This window comes from Cervus elaphus, chromosome 24, assembly GCF_910594005.1.
Source record: "Cervus elaphus chromosome 24, mCerEla1.1, whole genome shotgun sequence".
NCBI lineage: Eukaryota > Metazoa > Chordata > Mammalia > Artiodactyla > Cervidae > Cervus > Cervus elaphus.
The window spans coordinates 37,898,635-37,925,642 of NC_057838.1; the positions used below are offsets into that span (position 1 = coordinate 37,898,635).

Here is a 27,008-nt window from a genome sequence, read left to right on the forward strand (position 1 = left end):
AGACAAATCAGTATGCTACATACTAATTAATTTTGTATATATAAAGACCACATAAAATAAATGTAAAGAATAGAAAGAAAGACATGCAACACTCTTTACCCACCACCCATCATAAGAGAAACATAAAGGCACTGTTACCTTTCTATCTGGTGTAGATAGATTATTATAGTAATAATCCTCCCTGTTCCACATCCCGTTAGAGGTAACTACCATCCTAAATTTTGTTTTCATCATTTTCTTGTTATGCATTATGATTTTACCACATGAAATGATAATCCTAAATAATATTCTATTAATTTTTACATATACTGATCTTATATAAATGAAATCACATTTTATGTTTCTTTTAGAGATTTGTTTTCATTGTTCAGCACATCTCTAAGGTTCATCAGTCTTCACTGCTGAGTAATTTTTGTATGAATATGCCACAATTATTTCATTATATCACAAATGAACTTGTGTTTTTGTTCAGTATATTTCTAAAACACAAACAATGCTGCCACAGCTCTTCCTGGCGCACATGGGTAAGGGGCACATGCACATGAGCAAAGAAGAGGAATTTCTGGGCATTGGTGAGAGTATCTTTAACTAAGCAGGCAGCGACCAATATGCTCCACAGTCCAAGCAGTAAACTGTACTCTCCATGATGGATACGTGTTATGCCGCCCACAGTTCAGTTCAGTCGCTCAATCCTGTCCGACTCTTTGTGACCCCATGAATCGCAGCACTCCAGGCCTCCCTGTCCATCACCAACTCCCAGAGTTTACTCAAACTCATGCCCATCAAGTCAGTGATGCCATCCAGCCATCTCATCCTCTGTCGTCCACTGCTCCTCCTGCCCACAAAGTACCACCTAAAATTGCTACTTTCAGATTCTGCTGTATTTCCCAATTTTGTAGGAATCAAATGCTTTTATTATTTAGGTTACAATAGCTCTATTTCTGATTACTAATTATATTAAGCACATTTTTATATTTGTATTGAGTATTTCAGTCTGAGGTACAAGTTTATATCTTTTGCCACTTTGTTTTTTGCTTTTTACTTGATGGTGGTGGCTTAGTCGCTAAGTTGTATCTGATTCTTTGCGACCCCACGGACAATAGCCTGCCAGGCTTCTCTGTCCATGGGATTCTCTAGGCAAGAATACTGGACTGGGTTGCCATTTCCTTCTCCAACTTAGAGATCTGTAAAATTATTTATAAATACATTAATATTATCTTCAGTTATATTCATTTGCAATGTTTTTTCTGGATTTTTTAAATACCCATTTCTCAATTGTATTTTGGTCATATTTGCTTCATAGCTAATGCATCATCAAATACTGAAAAACAATCTGAAGTTTCAGGTATAATGTTCCATACATGCTGATTAGCTAGAGCTTGTGATTGGGTTCTTATAATCCTCCATGTGCTTTTCTAATGTTGCCTCTGCTTGAGCTCCCAAATAATGAAACACATGTTACATCTTTCATCACTATGGTAGATTTGTCTATTTCTCTTTGTGCTTCTATTTCTGCTCCATACACTTTCGTATTATGTATGTCTGGTACATTAATCTCCAGGGAGCCTTTGTAAAATAAAGTCTATTTTGATTGATATTAATAGAGCTATATGTACTTTTCTTTTGAACAGTATTTATTCAATATATCTATCTATTAAAAAGATGAAACATCTTTTCCCCCTTTTAGTTTCAAGAATCTTATTTTCTCATGATTTAGATGTGTAATGTGGTAAATAGCTTATAACTTTTTAAATTTTGGAGCATTTAGTCTATTTACTTTCATCTTTAATTAATGACATGTTTAAATTTATTTCTATAGTTCTTTCTCTCTCTTTTCTTGCCTTTTTCTTTTTCTTCTTGATAGCAGAGCTTGATAATCACTCATATTTTGTTTTATATGTATAGTGTAACTATTCTATACATTTTAAGACACATACTTGTTAAGATTTTGAATTTGAGTTATAGTCTCTCCTCTAGAACAATACAGAAAACTTAAAAAATTTAAACCCAGTTTCCTGTCCCAACTTTAAGGATAACACACACACGTTTTTCATTATTTGTTCTCCCCAGGTTTCTGTACATTCTACTCCCCCAACATAAGGTGTCCATATCCTGAAAGGTCTAGAACTCTGCAAGAAGAAATTATAAAACTGTCAAGAGTTTCTGTTTTGCATCTAAGAATTTTTTCTTCAAAGCCTTTGGTTAGAATCAAGTAGTACTGGATACCTTAAAATTCAGGAAAATAAATGACCAAATGTGAAAGTCAGTATTCAGAGATCCCATGCTACAGAGATCAGATCTGGTAATAAATAAGTATTCAAATGGGTATATCTTTCCTTTTCTCCTTTGCTTTTCACTTCTCTTCTTTTCACAGCTATTTGTAAGGCCTCCTCAGACAGCCATGTTGCTTTTTTGCATTTCTTTTTCTTGGGGATGCTCTTGACTCCTGTATCCTGTACAATATCATGAACCTCCATCCATAGTTCACCAGGCACTCTGTCTATCAGATCTAGTCCCTTAACCTATTTCTTACTTCCACTGTATAGTCATAAGGGATTTGATTTAGGTCATACCTGAATGGTCTAGTGGTTTTCCCCACTCTCTTCAATTTAAGTCTGAATTTGGCAATAAGGAGTTCATGATCTGAGCCACAATCAGCTCCCGGTCTTGTTTTTGCTGACTGTATAGAGCTTCTCCATCTTTGGCTGAAAAGAATATAATCGATCTGATTTCAGTATTGACCATCTGGTGATGTCCATGTGTAGAGTCTTCTCTTGTGTTGTTGGAAGAGGGTGTTTGCTATGACCAGTACATTTTCTTGGCAGAACTCTATTAGCCTTTGCCCTGCTTGATTCTGTACTCCAAGGCCAAATTTGCCTGTTACTCCAGGTGTTTCTTGACTTCCTACTTTTGCATTCCAGTCCCCTATAGTGAAAAGGACATCTTTTTTGGGTGTTAGTTCTAGAAGGTCTTTTAGGTCTTCATAGAACCGTTCAACTTCAGCTTCTTCAGCATTACTGGTTGGGGCATAGACTTGGATTACTGTGATACTGAATGGTTTACCTTGGAAACGAACAGAGATCATTCTGTCGTTTTTGAGATTGCATCCAAGTACTGCATTTCAGACTCTTTTGTTGACTATGATGGCTACTCCATTTCTTCTAAGGGATTCCTGCCCACAGTAGTAGATATAATGGTCATCTGAGTTAAATTCACCCATTCCAGTCCATCTTAGTTCGCTGATTCCTGGAATGTTGATGTTCACTCTTACCATCTCCTATTTGACCACTTCCAATTTGCCTTTATTCATGGATATTCCAGGTTCCTATGAAATATTGCTCTTTTTAGCACCAGACCTTGCTTTTAACACCAGTCCCATCCACAACTGGGTGTTGTTTTTGTTTTGGCTCCATCCCTTCATCCTTTCTGGAATTATTTCTCCATTATCTCCAGTAGCATATTGGCGCCTGCGATGGCACAGAAGCATGTGGATCACAATAAATTGTTGAAAATTCTGAAGGAGATGGGAATACCAGACCACCTGATCTGCCTGTTAAGAAATCTGTATGCAGATCAGGAAGGAACAGTTAGATCTGGACATGGAACAACAGACTGGTTCCAAATAGGAAAAGGACTATGTCAAGGCTGTATATTGTCACCCTGCTTATTTTACTTATATGAAGAGTACATCATGGGAAATGCTGGGCTGGAGGAAGCACAAGCTGGAATCAAGATTGCCAGGAGAAATATCAATAACCTCAGATATGCAGATGACACCACCCTTATGTCAGAAACTGAAGAACTAAAGAGCCTCTTGATGAAAGTGAAAGAGGAGACTGAAAAAGTTGGCTTAAAGCTCAACACTCAGAAAACTAAGATCATGGCATCCAGTTCCATCACTTCATGGCAGAAAGATGGGGAACAGTGGAAACAGTGGCTGACTTTATTTTGGGGGGCTTCAAAATCACTGCAGATGGTGACTGCAGCCATGAAATTAAAAGACGCTTACTCCTTGGAAGGAAAATTATGACTAACCTAGACAGCATATTAAAAAGCAGAGACATTACTCTGTCAACAAAGGTCCATCTAGTCAAGGCTATGGTTTTTCCGGCAGTCATGTATGGATGTGAGAGTTGGACTATAAAGAAAGCTGAGCGCCAAAGAATTGATGCTTTTGAACTGTGGTGTTGGAGAAGACTCTTGAGAGTCCCTTGGACTGCAAGAAGACCCAATGAGTCCATCCTAAAGGAGATCAGTCCTGGGTGTTCACTGGAAGGACTGATGTTGAAGCTGAAACTCCAATACGTTGGCCACCTGATGCGAAGAGCCGACTCATTGGAAAACACCTTGATGCTGGGAAAGATTGAGGGCAGGAGGAGAAGGGGACGACAGAGGATGAGATGGTTGGATGGCATCACCGACTCAATGGACATGGGTTTGGGTAAACTCCGGCAGTTGGTGATGGACAGGGAGGCCTGGCGTGCTGCGGTTCATGGGGTCACAAAGAGTTGGACATGACTGAGTGACTGAACTGAACTGAATAAAGAAGTTGCTTACTCCTGGGGATAAGTACTGATAAATAACAGCTTTAATGCTAAGGGAGCTTGTAATTTTCCATGGTTATGATGTATGGAAGATATTACTAACATATACTAATATCACTGGGCACTCATACTGAAGTTAGGTGGGGCTAAGCCATTTGTTCTGCTCCACCTAAGAAGGTGAGTAGAAGCTGCCTGTGTAACTTCTTGTGGGAAGCAGTGTTCTATACCCCCACTCTCTGACCCAGATGGTACAAGTTTCACATGGTGCAGAGACAGGATGATGGTATACCCATCAGTTAGGATCTCTGATAAGCTACATGGAGAACAGTTGCTCTGAAGAGCTGCCAGACCTACAGCAAACTGCCTCATCAAGGAACAACCCTATATTAACACAAGGGCTTGGGGATTACTTGTGACTGAAGCATAACCTAGCCAAATCTAACTAATATATTTAACTTCATTTGATGAAGCAAAACAAATTTTTCCCCATGTTACATGTATTATTAGTGAAACGCAGTGAAAGAATGTCACTTTCAAGGTCATCAAATTCTAAATATCAAGACCTGGAAGATAATTTCCCTTACAAATAAAATATAAGGCAATTATAAGCTGATTAAATTAATAATCTTATTTCATTGCAGCCTAGTATAAATCCTACTAAACTTCACTAAAATATTAAATGAAATCTCCTCTGTAATACTAACTGTTGCTGCTGCTGTTTAGTTGCTAAGTTGTGTCTGACTCTTTTGCAACCCCATGGACTGTAGCCCAGCCAGGTTCCTCTCTCCATGGAATTCTCCAGGCAAGAAGACTGGAGTGGGTTGCCATTTCCTTTTCTAGGGGATCTTCCCCAACCAGGGACTGAACCCACATCTGCTGCATTGGCAAGTGGCTTCTTTACCACTCTGCCACCTGGGAAGCACCGAAATACTTACTAGGAACTATAAACTCGATTTCTTCTGACATAGCAATCCCCAGCTTATTAGAAGCAAAGCAGCGGTATTTTCCTTGAAAGTGAGATATGTGCCCGTCATTTGGTATCCTGAAAGTCCCCCCATTGTTAGATACAACTATCCGAGGGTCAGAGAGATTAAAAGGCTTGTCATCCTTATTCCATAAGAATCTGTAAGATAAAACTAAAGTTAGCAACCTTGAAAAAAATCATAACTTATTTTCAAACAAATATACAGAAATAAGAAAACCGAGACATTTGAAAATAAAGTGTATATACACATCTATTTAACTGAATATAACAATACAAAAAAGGTATCTAAAATAATCTGAGAAATCTTATAAACTGCTGTAGATTTAATGTTTATGTCTCCCTAAAATTCATATGTTGAAGTCTATTTCCCAATGTATTGTAATAGTATTTGAGGGTAGGGCCTTGGAGAGGTGATTATGTCATGAGGGTGAAGTCCTCAGAAATGGGATTGGTGTCCTTATAAAAGAGATCCCATTCTTGCTCCCTTCTGCCATGTGAGGTTCCAAGAAGATGACTGGCTGTGAACAGCAAGCAGGTCATCACCAGACACCAAAGCTGCCGGTGATACTAAATCTGTCAGTGACTTGGTCTTGATCTTCTCACCACCAGAGCTGTGAGAAATATGTGTCTGTTGTTTAAGCCATTCAGTCCATGGTATTTTTATTGTAGCAGCCAGAACTGATTGAGACACAAGCCATGAAAAAGCTGTGACAATTGGAAGGGGAAAAAAGGATAGGTTTCATTCTGTTCTTTTAAAATTAGAGATATATTTTAAAACTTATCTAATTGAAAAGATAATGTAGGATCTTTACTGATATTTGAGATATTACATTATTTGGAGACTAAAAATTATAAATATACAATATGTCCATGTATGTGTGTGTGTGTATATTTGAGAAGAGCTCACTCAAAATTCAAAAACACACAAGCAATTATTATCAAATTGGGTGATATAGTCTATCAATATTTTTAGACATATTTGTAACATAATTGAGACCACAATGAATGTATAATTTTTCCATTTGAGTTTTTCCAATTATTACAATGCCCTAAAGATAGATTTTATGACTATATTATCTTCTGTCTTATGGTTACTAATAAATTTACCTAACCATTTTCACTTTTTCTCTTTTACGATCAATATTGTTACAAAAACTCTACATATTTATTTTGGGTGGTACTTTTCCAAATATTTTATTAGGCTAATTCCTTAAAAGTGAGATTGATAATCCAATAATATAGGAAATATTTCATCACTTTTGATAAGCACTGAAGAATTATATTCCAGAAAAAACATACACAATTTAATTTCCACTCCCATATGTAACAGTGTCAGTTCAATGGACATGGTTATAAAAAGGTTTTTTTTTGTTTTTAATCTTTAAAATCGAATAGATATATAGTGACTTCCCAATTAGATTTTATTTTATATATTAATAATGCATACCAATTTGAATATGCTCCAGGATGACACAGTCTTATATAATCTGACGCTTATTCAAAAAGAATAACAAAATCTTATGAGACACAATTTTCTTAGGAGCATGCCTGTCTCCTGACAACTTCCCTTACTTCTTTTCTCTCTGCATATTTTATATTTTTTTGGTTTTAGGTACAAATAACATATAGAATCATTTCTTTAAAATTCTAACACCTTGACTAGGATAACTCTGTATATTCAAAATTAAACATTTTCAATTTGTGCCATGTTATATCTTTTCATTCATTCAAGTTTTCTTTAATCCTACTACCTAGTATACATGCTACATAATTGATGTTACATAGTTTTTGCTATATCACTTTTGGTGATATTGCTGTTACTAACAAATGGAATTTCTGGATTTGTTCCTTTTACTATTAAGATGGGATTTTTTTTCTTTCTTGTTTTCTAATTATTTTCTGTTTTACATAATAAGGCATTTATTTACACTTTTAAAAAAAGAAAAACTGACCACTTATTTCATATGTATAAAATTTTGTTTTCGTCCATTGAATTTTATTGAGTTTTCAGACAGAATATCAATTATCTAATGAAGATAATAATAATGTAGTATTGAATATTCTTTCAGTATCTATAGTCATTAAAAAATTCTTACATAACTATATTAGATATGACTTGAGAAGAATAAATAGTGCTAATAGCAGATACTTTATTCATGATTTTGAATTAGTAGTTCATAATTAAACTTTATACTGGATATTGACATGATAAATATAGCTCATCATTAACAATCTCCCATGATTGTATGGTCTTATCTCTTGATATAATCAAGCTAACCAATGTTTATATATAATAATATTGATTGATCCATATTTGCAGTAATTAATACATTCTCCTTCATTCCATTATAATTTACCCATATTCACATATATGAAATATATTATAGTTGGTAAAAGACAGAAAAATGACAATTAAGAATGTTAATGATTCACTAATAATTTTTAAAATTATTAAGCAATTATCAGGCAATAAAAATGTTATTCACAACACAATTTAAAATAATTTCCATTCTTTCATCCTTGATGAATGTAAAATGATCAGGTAAATCAATAAAAGTCTGTAGGTTTGCTTCTCATTCTAGAATCATTTAGAACCTTAAAAATCTTGAATTCTCTTCATATCTTTTTCCTTCTTAATTTCAGTACTCACACAGTTCTTTCTCTCCAAACTAGTAGGTACTTAGAAAAAACTTTCAGGGATTATAATTACCTATAGTAACAATTTTTTCATTAATAATAAAATACTAGATAAAGTATACCATGTCATTTGTATTTTGCCATCTGAGTTAACATTTCTATAACAAATTTTAAAATATCAAGTAACTATTCACTGAACATATGTGTCACATTTAAGACATGCAATAATAAATATGTATAGAATAACATTTATAAATATATTAACTTTGGTTTAATAAATGCAACCTTTCAATAAGTAGAATAAAGTATTTTCTGTTTTCTATCTAGCTTGTTCACCCATAAATAACTGGTGTATGTTTCCACAGTACCAAAGCGTATGCTAAATATTTAACGTTAAGATGATTTATGATAAAAATAATTTTAACTGGCAAAAGAAGATGCGTAAAATAACCAAGGTTTGTTTTTATAGACACAGCTATCATTCACTTGGAAATTTTTACTTTCAATAATGTGTCGATTTATAGTCCAATAAGCTTATAAAGATTAGAGTAAAATTTAGTATAAAGGATTGCATACTTTTAAACAACTACTTAGTTTGAAAAAAAATACTCACTTTGGTTCTGGATTTCCTTTAGCTACACATTCAATTTGAAAATATTCATCAAAAGGAAAGGCAACTTGCACTGTTGACTGCTTCACGATTGTTGGAACCTGTTGAACTAAATATTAAAATATGGACTTAAATCATGTGCTCTCCAAAAACTGGTTGAAGTCAGTTTAGCTACAACAAAAATAATTTAAACGCTCTTTCTATATTAGTAAGTACAATTAGAGAACAGCTCTGACCTCCTCTTTGCAAAATGTAGTTAGCTGTAGGGAATATACTTCACTGCATCCATTTAGGTTGTCATATATTTTTATAAACCCAGAATAATGTAACAATGTAATTTTAAAACATCCAAGTTTATATTGGCATTTCACCTATGTTGATGTGTTTATGCATTTTTACTTGGTTTGGTCATTGACAATTGACAATGTTTGGTCACTGACCATTATTTGATAACTTACCTAATAATTTTATTTTTGGAAATTGACTATTTTTTCATTCCTCAAGTATATAGATCTTTCCTTTATTGAATTAGTTACCTATGATAAGTTTATAGGCATGGATACAAATGGTAACGACCCTGGATAAATGTAAACATGTCAAAGAGGATATTTACCACAAACAACCTATGAGCATAGAGGTTTCCCACAGTCATGCCATGAACGAATAACAGCATATTTAAATGATGAAATATTTTGCTAATTATTACCAAAAAATAACCCTCTCCTCTTTATTTTTATTTCCATTTATTGATTTTGTTATATTTCCCCTGAGCTTGTTTTTCATTTGTTCACTTCCAATTTATAAATTTTTTTAATATATTTTTCCACCTTGGGAGCTTGAGGGTATTCTCCTCCTTATAGAATTTAACACTAATGATCGTTAGGCTAAAAATAATAGCTAATATATAACAGTTTCTTTGAAGAGGATTCCACAAATTCAGATACTCCTTCATCTTGTGATAATTTTTTTTTTTCATTTTGACATGTTAAATACCTTCCAGACAAATATAAGAAGTAGCGGATAGCTTTATAGCTCACCAATTCAAGCAGAGGGATGGCATTTCTGAGAATTATGACCATAAAATAAACGTCCTAATGCTGAAGATTCAAACTTGGATTAAGTTTTAAAACAGGATACCAATCATGATATACGTTAAAAATCTGTCATGGAGCATTCAATAGCTTTCAAAGGAAGACACTACAATTTTAATACATCTGTAACAAGCTCTGTATGAAAACAGGATTGAATTCGTAAGAAAGCATAAATGGTTCAGTAGCTGAAACCTGACTTTGGCAAATAGGCTCTGAGAAAGCATTTTCTGGGTGTGATACACACGGGTGGTATTCCACAGTGGAATTACAAACAGGCCCCAAACCCTGTGACCCTAAGCCAGGCTCGGAGCCACACTCTACTTTTCTGATTTGTACAATTAGAGACTCAAGCCAAGTAAACAGGCTTTTTGGTCATTGGATCCCTTTGCATTCTTAAATATTATATCTTCAAGTGGTTTTGTAAAGGTAGGTTGTATTTAACAATATTTACCATATTAGAATTAAAAGTGAAAAATCTTCTAAATATTCACTTAAAACAATCCTATTATGTGTTAAAGCAAATAACATTTCATCAAAAATACTGAATGTAGTGAGAAAAGTGGCATTGTTTTACATTATTACAAATCTCTAATATCTTAATGGACAACGGCTGGATTCTTGTATCTACCTCTGTATTCCATATGTTACAGTAAGTTGTTTTGTTGCAATAAATGAAGAAAAGCCAGCCTTACATAGATGTGTACCTAAAAAATGGCTGATATTTTATAGTTCTTTCTGATTTTTGTGGGCTTCCCTTGTGGTTCAGCTGGTAAAGAATCTGACTGCAATGCAGGAGACCGGGCTTCGATCCCTGAGTTGGGAAGATCCCATGGAGAAAAGAAAGGTTACCCACTCCCGTATTCTGGCCTGGAGAATTCCACAGACTACATTCCATGGGAACTCAAAGAGTCAGACATGACTGAGCGACTTTCACTTTCACTTTCTGATTTTTGTGGGAACTGTTTTTGGATAGTACCCCAAAACTCACCAAGTATAGTTTCTTAAAGGTTTCTTGCAGTATGAAATCTGAAACTCTATGGATTTATTTTCATATTCTGTCATATTAAAATGTTTTATCCACGGGTGCTTTTTAAATCATGCATGATTTTGTGACATGTAATATTCATCTGGAAAAACTATCAGTTAAGTGAGTTATGTAAATCTTCCAGATACTGACACATGTCATTACACAATATTAAAATTTCACATTTGTTAATATCATTGATCGTAGAAATGCCTTACTGTGGAGATGCTGTCAGCCTCAGTAGAGGATACAAGCTTTCCACAATTCTAATATGTGCCTAAACACTCATATTTTATCACTGACAATACGTATTATCAGTTATTTCTGTTGAAGTGACAGGCTCCCATGGTTCATTTTGGGGAAAATATCCATCAAAGTAATGCAATTTTGCCTATCAGTAAAAATGATATCTGGCTTGGCACTCACATAATGAAACAATCAAGGAAGGCAGACTGTCATAGTACTTTGTTACATAGCAGAATTATTTTATATTTATTTCCAAATTCATCCTACAGAATATTAAGAAGAATGTACTCAAGGATGAAGATTTAATAAAATCAATAACACTTAACTGCTTCAACAAGGACAGTTCAGTTCAGTCATGTCCAACTCTTTGTGACCCCATGAATCACAGCATGCCAGGGCTCCCTGTCCATCACCAACTCCCGGAGTTTACTCAAACTCATGCCCATCGAGTCGGTGATGCCATCCAGCCATCTCATCCTCTGTCGTCCCCTTCTCCTCCTGCCCCCAATCCCTCCCAGCATCAGGTCTTTTCAAATGAGTCAACCCTTTGCATGAGGTGGCCAAAGTACTGAAGTCTCAGCTTCAACATCAGTCCTTCCAATGAACACCCAGGACTGATCTCCTTTAGGATGGACTGGGTGTATCTCCTTGCAGTCCAAGGGACTCTCAACAGTCTTCTCCAACACCACAGTTCAAAAGCATCAACAAGGACAGTCTTAAGCAAAACTTTACTTTTTGTTTTCTTTTTAGAATTTTTGTTGTTGCTATTTTAATGTAAGTATACGGTCCTGGGGAATCCCATAAGTGCCAATGCCTTGATCTGTGCTGGGCAAGTACCTTTCTAGCACCATTGCTTTTGGAACATCAGTGCAGAGTGGAATATCAACATGGTGGAAAAGTAAAAAGTGACATCTTGGTATTATTATGAAACATTTGATCTAATGGACTGCCTGAACAAATCTCTGTGACCCTGAGTGGTCCATGAATCACATTTTGAACACCAATGGCCAGCCTAGTATAACAACTCAGCCATTTCCAATTCTAAAATTCAATTTTCTTTACTTTTGCCTAATGAATCTGATAACTGAATTTTACCAGTTTAGTGGCAATAGCCCAAGTTCAGGCTTTATCCACTGGATATTTATAAACACTTTAATAACATGCAGAAAACATTCATAACTTCATTGACATTTACCTTGTTTCTGACTACCACCTCTTTCTGTGTAGAGCAGGTCGTGAGCATATTGCAAATTCATATTATCTAAATGTTGTTACAGTTATATGATGAGGGGTGATGCGCAATAGCAATGGTCCCTAAGATATCACCTAGTAACTTGTGAACAACTTGTTTATTAGAACATTATTCTTTGTTAAATTTGCTAAGGTTGTAAAGTCTCAGCCATAACTAATTATTCAGGGAATGAAGCTAATAACCTTTGGGTGTTTATAAGAACATATATTCTACATTATAAATCTTTTCCTCCATAATTAGGCCAATTACAGAGACACCAAACTCGTTGACATTCAAACTGAATACCTGCCTTACTTCATTTGCCAGTGAGAGCTCTAGAGTACTGAAATAAATGGGTAATTTTCAGATGTTCTGAAAACATGTCATTAATATTTTATAACAACTGTTGTCTAAGGACATTACAGCATGAAAATGCATAAGTAACTGAGACAACCAGAAATTTAAAAAAAAAAAAGTGTCTTATGTACTAATACAAAATTTCCTATCACGACTGATGAACTGAATGAAAAAGATGGAAGGAAAAGGTATAGTCTCTGCTCAGAAACCTGAATCAGGAATCCCAGTACATCTTTGGCACTACTGGGAAGAAAATGTAAAATTATTAACCTCTTTTCTATAAGGATTGCTAAGAACCTTGCTCTTAATTTGGCACTGCATATTCAAACCCAAAGAATCAACTAAAGATGTATCATTTCAGGTTTTCAACCAGTGTTTGTACATATAGGCCAATATATACGATGTGTAGGCTAACAGATTTTCACTTTGAATAAAACAGAAGTTTAAATTTGTACATCTGTACAATAGGTCTGAGGTCAAGACTAATCCTTTGATGTTTAGATGATCTGCAAAGAATATTTCCAATGCTAAGACTATAATGATCAATATATCTTATATTATGACTCTCCAAATTAGGTATAAAAGAGACAGTAGGGATCAATACTTGAACTGTATGGATAAAAATATGAAAATAATCCCAAGTGCTTATAAACAAGAGAAATTCTCCTAAATTGTACTTTAAATACTTGATACATTATTACATCAATTGTGTTTCCAGGTATGCTATTTTTCAACTTCTAGTTACTATTTATAATGGTTAACTATTTACAATGGTTAAAGATTTACATCCATTTTTATTGATACCAACATATGCTAAGATACATATACCCCCTAAATGACTAACATTTTGATATGCATTCACCCCATAGAATGCTTTAAATTTGCAGAGGTGTTATCATATTACATTTTTAGTTGTGTACTATGAAAATGCATTTTAAATATTTTTCTAATTATTTTCATTCTTGAATAGGTAATTATTGTGAAAAACAATACAAAGTTCATTCAGCTCCTCTTTTGTCCTGATTGGTTGAATGCCATTAACTTCTGAGTCACAACTCTCTCTATAATAAACTAATCAAATACATAAAAGAAATAACTGTTGCTAACATTGCAGATTACCTTACATGGTAAAATATCACCTGATCTATAGGTTCTATTTCTTGTTATGTGCCAAGTTTGCCTAAGAGTATAAAAGCCTGAGCTGCAAAATTAATTAATTATAGCAAGCAGCCAAGTATAAGCCTTCTGAAAAATTTAAAAGGAGAACATGAATTCCATGTAGATTACTGTAAGATTGGTAGAAATATGGCAGAAAAATCACATGTTCAATATATAATTATTCAACTTGAAAATCAAAATGCAAATATGGGCTTCCAAAGTAGGTATTGAATGTTGTCACTTTACCTGAAAGTGGTATATCAACAGCTGTTGAGAATTTTAACAGGAAGAAAATCAGAGATGTGATTAATCCTCTTCCACTTAACAATGCCTCCATTGCTCTTCAGGAAGGAAGCAGCCCAGAAAGAATGAAAATTGTAACGTCTTCTCTTACTTTTGATGGGAAGCTGGCTGCAAACAAACAAACCTGGAAACAAAGAAACAAACAAAAAAGACTAACACATACTCTAAGCTCATGTACTGTAAATGGTCAACGTAACAGCAGTTGAATATACTTTTCTGTTGGCAATAATTTCCTCTTTATGGAACTGTTCTCAAATAACTGCACACAAATGTAAGTTTTTCCTCTTTGTATTTAAAATAAAGGACAGTTGATATGGTAAACCATTAACTACTCCCATGATTTTTTTTTTTTTTTGATCAGAGGAATTTTTACTAGGAATGTACTCTAGTACACTCTAATGTCAGTGGCTTTGAGAGTAACTTCAGTTAGGTAATTTCATTCAAAAGGTGATTGTTTTTCAATCTTTATTTTAAGCATATAACCTCATTTGAGATGTTCACTGTCAGAAATTTAATATTTTATTTCCCTAGCAAAAGAACTTTTCATGTTCAAAATTATCACACTAATAGAAAGTGAATAGCAGGATACAGGGAAGGGAATAAGGAAGAATGAATGGATAAGGACCAGCCACTACAACTAAAATTCATGAATCCAGACTTGCCTCAAGAAAAACATAAGAGCATCAGTTAATTTCCACTTCAGCAGAAAGTTTATTCATTCCATGTTGACAGAAATATACTAAGGGTTAAAATATAAATTTCTCCTTACTTTTGTGATTTTGTTTTTATTCTGAGACATGATAATAGATATTTAAACATTATTTATCATGTAGTTTTATTATACTTTACTGTTTTATAATGTATTTTATTATCTAATATTCATAATACATTACATATTATTTAATAGTTTATAATAATGTACTGTTTTATTATACCATTAGACCATTCAGGGATGACCTAAATCAAATCCCTTACGATTATAAGTGGAAGTGAGAAATAGATTCAAGGGATGGATCTGGTAGACAGAGTGCCTGAAGAACTATGGACGGAGGTTCGTGACATCGTACAGGAGGCAGTGACAAAACCATCCCCAAAAAAGAGAGAAATGCAAAAAGGCACAATGGTTGTCAGAGGAGGCCTTACAAATAACTGAGAAAAGAAGAGAAGCGAAAGGCAAAGTAGGAAAGGAAAGATATACCCATGTGAATGCAGAGTTCCAAAGAAAAGCAAGGAGAAATAAGAAAGACTTCCTCAGGGATCAGTGCAAACAAATAGAGGAAAACAATAGAATGGGAAAGACTAGAGATCTCTTCAAGAAAACTAGAGAGGTCAAGGGAACATTTCATGCGAAGATAGGCACAATAAGGGACAGAAACTGTATGAACCTAAGAGAAGCAGAAGATATTAAGAAAAGGTCGCAAAAAAAAAGAAAAAAAAAAGTGGCAAGAATACACAGAAGAACTGTACAAAAAAAGATCTTCACTACCCAGATAACCATGATGGTGCAATCACTCACCTAGAGCCAGACATTCTGGAATATGAAGACAAGTGGGTCTTAAGAAGCATCACTACAAACAAAGCAAGTGGAGGTGATGGAATTCCAGTTGAGCTATTTCAAATCCTAAAAGATGATGCTGTGAAAGTGCTGCACCAAATATGCCAGCAAATGTGGAACACTCAGCAGTGGCCACAGGACTGGAAAAGGTCAGTTTTCATTCCAATCCCCAAGAAAGGCAATGCCAAAGAATGTTCAAACTACCACACGATTGCCCTCATCTCACATGTTAGCAAAGTAATGCTCAAAATTCTACAAGCCTGGCTTCAACAGTACATGAACCCTGAATTTCCAGATGTTCAAGCTGGATTTAGAAAAGGTGGAGAAAGCAGAGATTAAGTTGTCAACATCTGGTGGATCACTGAAAAAAGCAAGAGAGTTCCAGAAAAACATCTACTTCTGCTTTATTGATTACACCAAAGCCTTTGACTGTGTGGATCACAACAACCTGTGGAAAATTCTTCAAGAGATGGGAATACCAGACCACCTGAACTGCCTCCTGAGAAATCTGTATGCACGTCAAGAAGCAACAGCTAGAATCAGAGATGGAACAATGGACTGGTTCCAAATTCGGAAAGGAGTACGTCAAGGCTGTATATCGTCACCTTGTTTATTTAACTTATATGCAGAGTATATCATGTGAAATGCTGGTCTGGATGAAGCCCAAGCTGGAATCAAGATTGCCAGAAGAAATATCAATAACTTCAGACATGCAGATGACACCACCCTTATGGCAGAAATTGAAGAGGAACTAAAAAGCCTCTTGATAAAAGTTAAAGAGGAGACTGAAAAAATTGGCTTTAAGCTCAACATTCAGAAAACTAAGATCATGGCATCTGGTCCTATCATTTCATAGGAAACAGATGGGGAAACAGTGGAAATAGTGTCAGACTTTATTTTTTGGGGCTCCAAAATCACTGCAGATGGTGACTGCAGCCATGAAATTAAAAGACGCTTACTCCTTGGAAGGAAAGTTATGACCAACCTAGACAGCATATTAAAAAGCAGAGACATTACTTTGCCTACAAAGGTCCATCTAGTCAAGGCTATGGTTTTTCCAGTGGCCATGTATGGATGTGAGAGTTGGACTGTGAAGAAAGCTGAGCACTGAAAAATTGATGCTTTTGAACTGTGGTGTTGGAGAAGACTCTTGAGAGTCCCTTGGACTGCAAGGAGATCCAACCAGTCCATCCCAGGGGAGATCAGTTCTGGGTGTTCACTGGAAGGACTGATGCTGAAGCTGAAACTCCAATACTTAGGCCACTTCACGTGAAGAGTTGACTCATTGGAAAAGACCCTGATGCTGGGAGGGATCGGGGGCAGGAGGAGAAGGGGATGACAGAGGATGAGATGGCTGGATGGCATCACCAACTCAATGGACATGAGTGTGAGTGAACTCCGGGAGTTGGTGATGGACAGGGAGGCCTGGCGTGCTGTGATTCATGGGGTCGCAGAGTCGGACATGACTGAGCGACTGAACTGAACTGAGTAGTCAGTCCATTGTGTGTATGTATGTGTGTATATGTGTGTGTACCACATCTTTGTCCATTCATTTGTTGGTGGATACTTAGGTTGTTTCCATACCCTGGCAACTATAAACAATGCTGCAATGAAAGGTTGGTCTGCATGTGTCTTTTCAAATCAGTCTTTTGTGGTTTTCAAAGATACATACCCAGGAGCAAAAAACTGGGTCATATGCTAGTTCTATTTTTATCTTTTTGAGAAATCTTCATACTGTTTTCCACAGTGGTTGCACCAATTTATATTCCTACCAACAGTATATGAGGGTTCCCCTTTTTCCACATCTTTGTCAATATATGTCATTTGTGTTCTTTTTTGGTGACAGACATCCTGACATAATGAAGGCCATATATATATGACCATCTCATGGTCTTCCCTGGTGGCCCAGATGGTAAAGAATCTGCCTGCAATGCAGGAGATCCTGGTTCAATCCCTAGGTTGGGAAGTCACCTGGGGAAGGGATGACTACCCACTCCAGTATTCTTGCCTGGACAATTCCATGGACACAGGAGCCTGGCAGGCTACAGTGCATGGGGAAGCAAAGAGTTGGACATGACCGAGAGACTGAACACCAACAGGAGGTAAAAGACCTTACTTGGAAAACTAGGACACTGATGAAAGAAATTAAAGATGAAACAAACAAATGGAAAGATACACTGTGTTCTTGAATCAGGAGAATTAATATTGTTAAAATGACCATAGTACCCAAGGCAATATACAGATTCAATGCAATCTCTATCAAAATACCAAGTGCATTTTTTTTGTGGAACTAGAATGAATAATTTTAAAATTTGTATGGAAACGCAAACACCCCGAATAGCCAAAGCAATCTTGAGGGAAAAGAACAGAGCTGGAGGACTCTCACTCCCTGACTTCAGAGTATACTACAAAGCTACAGTAATCAAAGTAGTATGAGACTGGAACAAAATCAAAACACTGGTCACCGAAACAGGATAGAAAGCCCAGAATAAGCCCACACACTTATGGTCTAATCTACAACCAAGAAGGCAAAAAGACATGATAAGCAGGCAAGAATACTCAATAAGTGGTCCTGGGAAAACTGGACAGCTATGTGTAAAACAATGAACTTATACTTTTCATATATAAAAATAAACTCAAAATGGATTAAAGACTTACATGTTAAGACCAGACACTATGCAATTTCTAAAGGGAAACATCAGCAGAACATTCTCTGACGTAAACTGTTAAAATAATTTTTTGGATCTGTCTCTTAAACCAAAGGAAACAAAAGCAAAATTAAACAAATGGGGCCTAATTAAATTTAAAAGCTTTTACACAGCAAAGGAGACCACTGACACAATGAAAAGGCAGTCTATTAAATGGGAGAGGAAACTTGCAAATGCTATAATGTATCCCTGAAAATGAATTTGCTTTAAAATGTGATAATTATTTTTTCCAGGTACTTTATTTTTTTCTGTAAAAATAATTTACTTATTTATTCATTACAACTAGTAGAAAAATAAATTTAAGAAGAGTCAGGTAAGCAATTTAATTTATATTTAACTCCAATATCTTGACTTTTTTTTATTTCCTGTCAAGTTGTACCTCAAGATATTATGCACTAGAGCTTTTCATATATTTATGCGAGTAGGTAAAATCCAAAGTAGTAACTAATACCACTGTGTTACTATTATAAAATAGAAAGTCTTAAAAGACAACAACCCATCTATATTTTGACTAAAGTTATATTTATCATGAAGGAAAATACTCCCAACCTCCCTACAAAATGTCGTGAATCTTTGTTCTTAGAGTAATGCCAATTTTACTTTGTCTTATCTCATTTGACCCATTTGTAAAATGAAAAAAAAAAAAAAAAAGAAGAAAACTAGCCTTGTGTGGTTCAGAATATTTCCTACAATTAAAAATAACTTTTGTTGGTAATTAAAAGTATTTTCAAATAGGTTATTATGTTAAATGACACCATTTTCCTGGTGAAATGAATTATTCCAGTCAACAAAATAAAATGTGGAAAAAAATTGATTTCATTATAAAAAGCAGAACATTGCCTGAGGACAAAAACTCAGTTCTACATTATTTGTAGAGAGAGAATGAATCATTTAGCTATTTCTAAGGTAAAAAAGTAAGATGAAAATGTTAATTCCTTGACCTTTGAATTTTCCTTTTCCTTCTCTCAAAACACTGTGATAATGGTAATCTAAATTCATTGTTTATAGTTATATATAAATATTTACCTGCAATTTATTATTTAATATTCTGTTCCATTAATAGTCAATACTGATTTAATAGTCAATGCTGATTTATTTATGTGAGTGGTCCTCTATCTGTACGGAGTAAGGCTTTCAAATGCTATTAAGAGACCAAATTTCCAGATTAATCTATCATCCTACCCTGAAACAGCGAATAAAAATACTAGACAGTCAAATAAGTGAGAACAGGCTTAATTTCAATTAATTACTGATTTAGGTTAGTGAGCTCAACTGTGTCTAATTGCCATAGTAAAGTATCTCATAGATATGAATTGTTCTACAGTGACAGTATGACTTTTGGAATTTTAACGATTTTAACCACATGGTCTTGATCCAAGAAATTCTCTCATAAAAGCATGCCACATCGAAGCCCTGGCTTAAAATAAGCATATAAATTCAGCCCCATAACAAACAATGATAACCTCCTTAGTTTCCAGAATAGGGGTAATGGTTAGTTTTATATCTGACCTTATCACCTGCAGGGATTAGCTTCAATTTACCTGAGACTTATATGTTAAGAGGCTGTTACATAAAAGTCACTGGAAGTTAAAATATGACCCCCTGCAAGGAACACTCCATTAGGTGATGATGATGACAGTCCCAAACAGCTTTCATACTGAAAAGGGAAAGTCACTCAGAATCTTACAGTCAGAAGGCATAAAAGGGCATACTATTTAGTAATTAGGTTTTACAGCAATACAATAACAATAAAAACACATTCTCATTTATCTTTATCCAAAGAATACAAATTTAGAGAATCACTGATGGCTCAACAGTAAAGAATCCGCCTGTCAATGAAGAAGACACAGGTCTGATCTGTGATCCGGGAAGATCCCACATGGCCCAGGGCAGCTAAGCCACAGCTGTTGTGTCTGTGCTCTGGAGCCTGGGAGCCGCAACTACTGAGCCACTGGCTGCAGCACCTGAAGCCTGCGTGCCCCTGCGATGGGAAGCCTGCACCCTGCAACTAGAGAGTAGCCCTGGCTGTCTGCATCTAGAGAAATGCCTACGCAGCAACAAAGACCCAGCACAGTCATCAATTTAAAAAAAAAAAAGTTTTAAAGAATATGAATTTAACGCCTTACATCAGAACTCAAAATAAAAGTCATTATTGGAACTCAGGATGGTGCTGACTCTAAGACAATAAAAAAATATACTACTAAACTACTTTTGAGGCATAGTCACATAAAGCTGATTAAATGACATTAACTCAGATCCAAAAAAGAACCAACGAATTTTCATGAATCTGGACCAACTGGGCTATATATTCCTGCCATACTAGATCCTGCTCAGAAAGAAACAAAATATTCATGACATCTCACTCAAAAGGAAATGGATGTCTCACTGTTATTAAATTGACCCTTCCTGACTTCCTTACCTTTTCCAGAATGACTAGCGTGACAACAACTAGGAACACATTGGTTTCAACAGAAACATGGATAGGCATGCATACCACATGAGACACTTCTAATACAGCAAGAAGAAAATGAAGGTCTTTGTTTCCCCGAAACAGCAGCCTCTAACATATACACATCAACAACATTAGAAAGTGAACCTGTAGATCTGTCTCATGTTCTTAACACAGCTTCACTGTGGTAAATCTGTGAACAACTTACTCCCTTACCTTAAATCCACTTTCTGCTCTGGGAACTGAAGGAGAGGTGGCTTAGCCTTCTCATTCCACCTGGCCTCCGTAAGTAAATGTCAAGATACTGTGGCCGGGTGACCAGTCACAATAGAGAATAATATGTAGTAAATAAGAATATGGAGAATGGAGTCAGTTTATCATGACTTGAAAGCAATCACTCACTAACTATGTAGCCGTGGGCACTTCACTTAACCTTTACCATTCACCTCTATAAACGAATATGAGTTAACACCTTGTAAGCATCGTTAGCGAGCGTTAAGTGAGGTAATATATGTTTAGCATACATGAGTGAGTGAGTGAGTGAAAGTTGCTCAGTTGTGTCCGACTCTTTGCGACCCCGTGGACTATGTAGTCCATGGAATTCTCCAGGCCGGAATACTGGAGTGGGTAGCCTTTCCCTTCTCCAGGGGATCTTCCCAACCCAGGGATCAAACCCGGGTCTGCTGCATTGCAGGCGGAGTCTTTACCAGCTGAGCCACAACTGACGCCCAAGAACACTGGAGTGGGTAGCCTATCCCTTTCTCCAGTGGATCTAGGAATCGAACCAGGGTCTCCTGCACTGTAGGCGGATTCTTTACCAAATGAGCTATGAGGGAAGCCCTAGCACACATGACAGGATAATAAATGCAATTTACTACTAGTGACCCTGATGGTAACGTTGTTGTTAGTGGTAATTAGGATATAGCCTCTGGTAATAATATTTTGATTCAAAGAGTACAGATAACCTGTAGGGCTTTTATTAGAGTAACAAAATCATATTGACTTAAAACACTTTTCACTCAACTATCTAGTTCAGTTCAGTCGCTCAGTCATGTCTGACTCTGAGTGACCCCATGGTCTGCAGCACCCCATGCTTCCCTTGTTCATCACCAACTCCCAGAGCTTACTCAAACTCATGTCATTGAGTCAGTGATGTCATCCAACAATCTCATCCTTTGTCATTCACTTCTCCTCCCACCTTCAATCTTTCCCAGCATCAGGGTCTTTTCAAATCAGTCAGTTTTTTGCATCAGGTGGCCAAAGTATTGAGTTTCAGCTTCAGCATCAGTCCTTCCAATGAACACCCAGGACTGATCTCCCCTGGGATGGACTGGTTGGATCTCCTTACAGTCCAAGGGACTCTCAAGAGTCTTCTCCAACACCACAGTTCAAAAGCATCAATTCTTTGGTGCTCAGCTTTCTGTATAGTCCAACTCTCACATCCATACATGACTACTGGAAAAACCAAAGCTTTGACTAGACCAACATTTGTAGGCAAAGTAATGTCTCTGCTTTTTAGTATGCTGATCATGGCTTTCCACCAAGGAGCAAGCATCTTTTAATTTCATGGCTGTCATCACCAACTGCAGTGTTTTGGAGCCCCCCAAAATAGTCTCTCACTGTTTCCATTGTTTCCCCATCCATTTGCCATGAAGTGATGGGACAAGATGCCATGATCTTAGTTTTCTGAATGCTGAGTTTTAAGCCAACTTTTTCATTTTCCTCTTTCAATTTCATCAAGAGGCTCTTCAGTTCTTCATTTTCTGCCATAAGAGTGGTACCATCTGCATATCTGAGGTTATTGATACGTCTCCCAGCAATCTTGATCCCAGTTTGGGCTTCATCCAGCACAGCATTTCACATGAAGTACTCTGCATAGAAGTTAAATAAGCAGGGTGACAATACACAGCCTTGACATACTCCTTTCCTAATTTGGAACCAGTCTGTAGTTCCATGTCCAGTTCTAACTGTTGCTTGTTAACCTGCATACAGATTTCTCAGGAGGCAGGTCAGGGGGTCTGGTATTCCCATCTCTTTAAGAACTTTCCACAGTTTGCTGTGATCCACACAGTCGAAGGCTTTGGCATAGTCAATAAAGTAGAAGTAGATGCTTTTCTGGAACTCTCTTGCTTTTTCAGTGATTCACCAGATGTTGACAACTTGATCTCTGGTTTCTCTGACTTTTCTAAATCCAGCTCAAACATTTGGAAGTTCAGGGTTCACGTACTGTTGAAGCCAGGCTTGTAGATTTTGAGCTTTACTTTGCTATCATGTGAGATGAGTGCAATTGTGTGGTAGTTTGAGCATTCTTTGACATTGCCTTTCTTGGGAATTGGAATGAAAACTGAGCTTTTCAAGTCCTGTGGCCACTGCTGAGTGTTCCACATTTGCTGGCATATTGAGTGCAGCACTTTCACAGCATCATCTTTTAGGATTTGAAATAGCTCAACAGGAATTCCATCACCTCCCCTAGCTTTGTTTGTAGTGATGCTTCCTAAGGCCCACCTGACTTCACATTCCAGGATGTCTGGTTCTAGGTGAGTCATCACACTATCATGATTATCTGGGTCATGAAGATCTTTTTTGCATAGTTCTTCTGTGTATTTTTGCCACCTCCTCTTAATATCTTCTGCTTCTATTAGGTCCGTATTAATTCTGTCCTTTACTGGGCCTATCTTTGCATGAAGTGTTCCCTTGGTATCTCTAATTTTCTTAAAAAGATCTCTAATCTTTCCCATTCTATTGTTTTCCTCCTTTTCTTTGCACTGATCACTGAGGAAGGCTTTCTTATCTCCTTGCTATTCTTTGGAACCCTGCATTCAGATGGGAATATCTTTCCTTTTCTCCTTTGCCTTTCTCTTCTCTTCTTTTCTCTGCTATTTGTAAGGCCTCCTTAGACAACCATTTTGCCTTTTTGCATTTCTTTTTCTTGGCGATGGTCTTGATCACTGCCTCCTATACAATGTCACAAACCTCTGTCCACAGTTCTTCAGGCACTCTGTCTATCATATTGAATCCCTTGAATCTACTTGTCACTTCTACTGTATAATTGTGAGGCGTTTGATTTAGGTCATTCCTGAATGCAGAGTGCATCATGAGAAACGCTGGGCTGGAAGAAGCACAAGCTGGAATCAAGATTGCCGGGAGAAACATCAATAACCTCAGATATGCAGATGACACCACCCTTATGGCAGAAAGTGAAGAGGAACTAAAAAAAAAGCTTCTTGATGAAAGTGAAAGAGGATAGTGAAAAAGTTGGCTTAAAGCTCAACATTATGAAAACTAAGATCATGGCATCTGGTCCAATCACTTCATGGGAAATAGATGGGGAAACGGTGGAAACAGTGGCTGACTTTGTTTTTTGGTCTTCAAGATCACTACAGATGGTGATTGCAGCCATGAAATTAAAAGGCGCTTACTCCTTGAAAGGAAAGTTATGACCAACCTCGACAACATATTTAAAAGCAGAGACATTACTTTGCCAACAAAGGTCCATCTAGTCAAGGTTATGGTTTTTCCAGTAGTCATGTATGGATGTGAGAGTTGGACTGTGAAGAAAGCTGAGTGTCGAAAAATTGATGCTTTTGAACTGTGGTGTTGAAGAAGACTCTTGAGAGTCCCTTGGACTGCAATAAGACCCAATGAGTCCATCCTAAAGGAGATCAATCCTGGGTATTCATTGGAAGGACTGATGCTGAACCTGAAACTTCAATAGCTTGGCCACCTCATGCATAGAGTTGACTCACTGGAGAAGACCCTGATGCTGGGAGGGATTGGGGGCAGGAGGAGAAGGGGACAACAGAGGATGAGATGGCTGGATGGCATCACTGACTCGATGGACATAAGTTTGGGTAAACTCTGGGAGTTGGTGATGGACAGGGAAGCCTCACGTGCTATGATTCACGGGGTCGCAAAGAGTTTGACACAACTGAGTAACTGAACTGAACTGAACTGAATGACCTAGTGGTTTTCCCTACTTTCTTCAATTTAAATCTGAATTTTCCAACAAGGAGTTCATAATCTGAGCCACAGTCAGCTCCCGGTCTTGTTTTTGCTGACTGTATTTACTGGTGAAATGATATTAATAGATTTTAAACATTCTACTAAATAGGAGAGGTTTTTTTTTTTGGTGTGGGTGGACCATGGTAGATTGATAACAAAAAGTCTTCCATTCTCATGCATCCACATGCTTTGGCAGATGACTTTACATGTATTTCCTCACTTCTTCAATCTGGTTGGCTTTTGACCAACAGTGTGAACTCTGAGTTGAGGTTTCAAGAACTCATGCATGTCTTATTCTCTCCTTTGGAACTCTGTTCAGTATAGACTGCACTCGCCTACCGGAAGATGAGCGACATCTCCACATCACCCTCTAGGATCCTGGCCAACAGCCATCCAGCCACCAGTGTGGGAGGTTAGCCACCCTAGATGAGCCAGCCCCAGATGACCTGCCAGTTGGACACACATGTAAGAGCCAGCCTGATCAGTATCCACCCAAGACTGATTAAGATCAGCAGAACTGCCTGTGTCCTGCCTGGGATTCAGGACACACTACCCCCAAACATGCACTTTGATGGATTGAGTATTTTAAGCTGAAGGAGTTTTAGGAATGGGAAGGCCTGAAGGACTCGTTGACCTTCCACTGAAGCAAACTCATAACACCTTCATGTAAGAGCTGCCCCTCCCTCTACCAAGAGGAAAAGGAACATCCTTATCTCTGAAGATGGAGGGATGCTGTCAAGAATCTAAATAAACAGACCTTGCCAAGTTTCCTGCAGGTCACTACCCTTAGCTCAGATGCCTTTTCTTCTACCACATTTCTACAACTTTCTGTTCTTTCTCAAATGTAGCATGAAAAAAGCTCAGGTATAACCACTTGTTCAGGCCTTTATCTCCTTATGAGGGCTCCCATATCACGTAAAACTTACATTAACAGAAACATGCACCTTTATTTAATATGCCTTTTGTTTCAGAGACCCACTCAAGAGGAGTAGAAGAGTAGAAGGAAAAAATATATATTTATATTTCATTCTCTATATACCAAAACAAATGGTAGACTAAGCAACAATAATAAATGTTTCTTGTATGAAATCAATCTGTTTTAGCATGGCTGCAATGCAGAAAGGGCTAACTGACATAGTGCAGAAAGAATAAAAGAATCAATACAGTATCGATAAATGCTGAAGCTATGCAATAGCTATATATGGAAATTATTTATTTTGAGGTATATTTTAATATTTCCATAATAAAGACATTTTTAATGTTTATTCAATCAATGAAAAATCAGAGATTACCCTGAAGTATTCCAATAGCAGTAAGTAGATTCCTTAAGGCAAAACAAAGTCTTGAGAACTTCCACTAGCTTACTTGTAGAACAAAAAACAATAGGAAGATTCCTTTATGGCTACCATGCTATCCAGACCACTTCTGTTTGAACTAGATTCATAAAATTTCGAGTCCCTTTGAGCATGAGTGTATCTCTGTTCCACACATTCTGAACAACCATTATATAACACAATGCTTGTTTCTTTTTGCTTTATGAGTTTGTAATGTCATGGTCCAACTAAAGAAAATATAAACCCAAAATATAGTAATTATTTTAATCTGGGTAGCTGTTAGTGGAATACTTAATGCCTTTTGGTATTTCTTTCACTCTTTGAGTCTTAACTCACTGATTTTTCATTGTTTCTATTGGAGTCTGCTTTAAATTCCATTAAGGAAGTATAAGAAAGGCAAAAAGGAATAGAATAAATCAAGATTACATTGTCACACTGAACTATTATATGCTACCCTTCTACATTGAAGAGAAACACAAGTATTTTAAAATTAAATGTCTTGTTGCTTTTGTTAATATATTCTGAATAATAATTCCTAACAGCCACTCGTTTTTTACACTTAACAGTAACGGTGTCATGTTTATTCAAAAACCTCTGACACTGTTGTTCTCCAAAGGTCCTATTGAATTATAAACACTTTCTTCCTTGAAGGAAATAATGTAAAACAAATTCATATAATTTAATCTCAAAATAAAGACATTCCTACTTCCTTTTAAAATGAACCAGAATCTGACCAGTGAGGTCATGGATCAAAAACAGCTTAGAAGGTAGCTA

At 36.5% G+C, this 27,008-nt stretch overlaps 1 protein-coding gene across 10 annotated transcripts in view; it reads right to left on the reverse strand.

Annotated features, from left to right (window-relative positions):
- CHL1 (cell adhesion molecule L1 like) overlaps positions 1-27,008 on the reverse strand; it is a 221,787-nt gene that overhangs the window by 76,256 nt on the left and 118,523 nt on the right. For all 10 annotated transcript variants that reach the window (XM_043886547.1, XM_043886541.1, XM_043886546.1 and 7 more), the window contains 3 exons: positions 14,130-14,310; positions 8,780-8,885; positions 5,480-5,667 (listed from right to left, as the gene is read on the reverse strand). In XM_043886547.1, coding sequence (XP_043742482.1) covers positions 5,480-5,667; positions 8,780-8,885; positions 14,130-14,220 — 385 coding nt within the window. In that variant the 5' untranslated portion in view covers positions 14,221-14,310. The remainder of the gene's footprint in view (positions 1-5,479; positions 5,668-8,779; positions 8,886-14,129; positions 14,311-27,008) is intronic.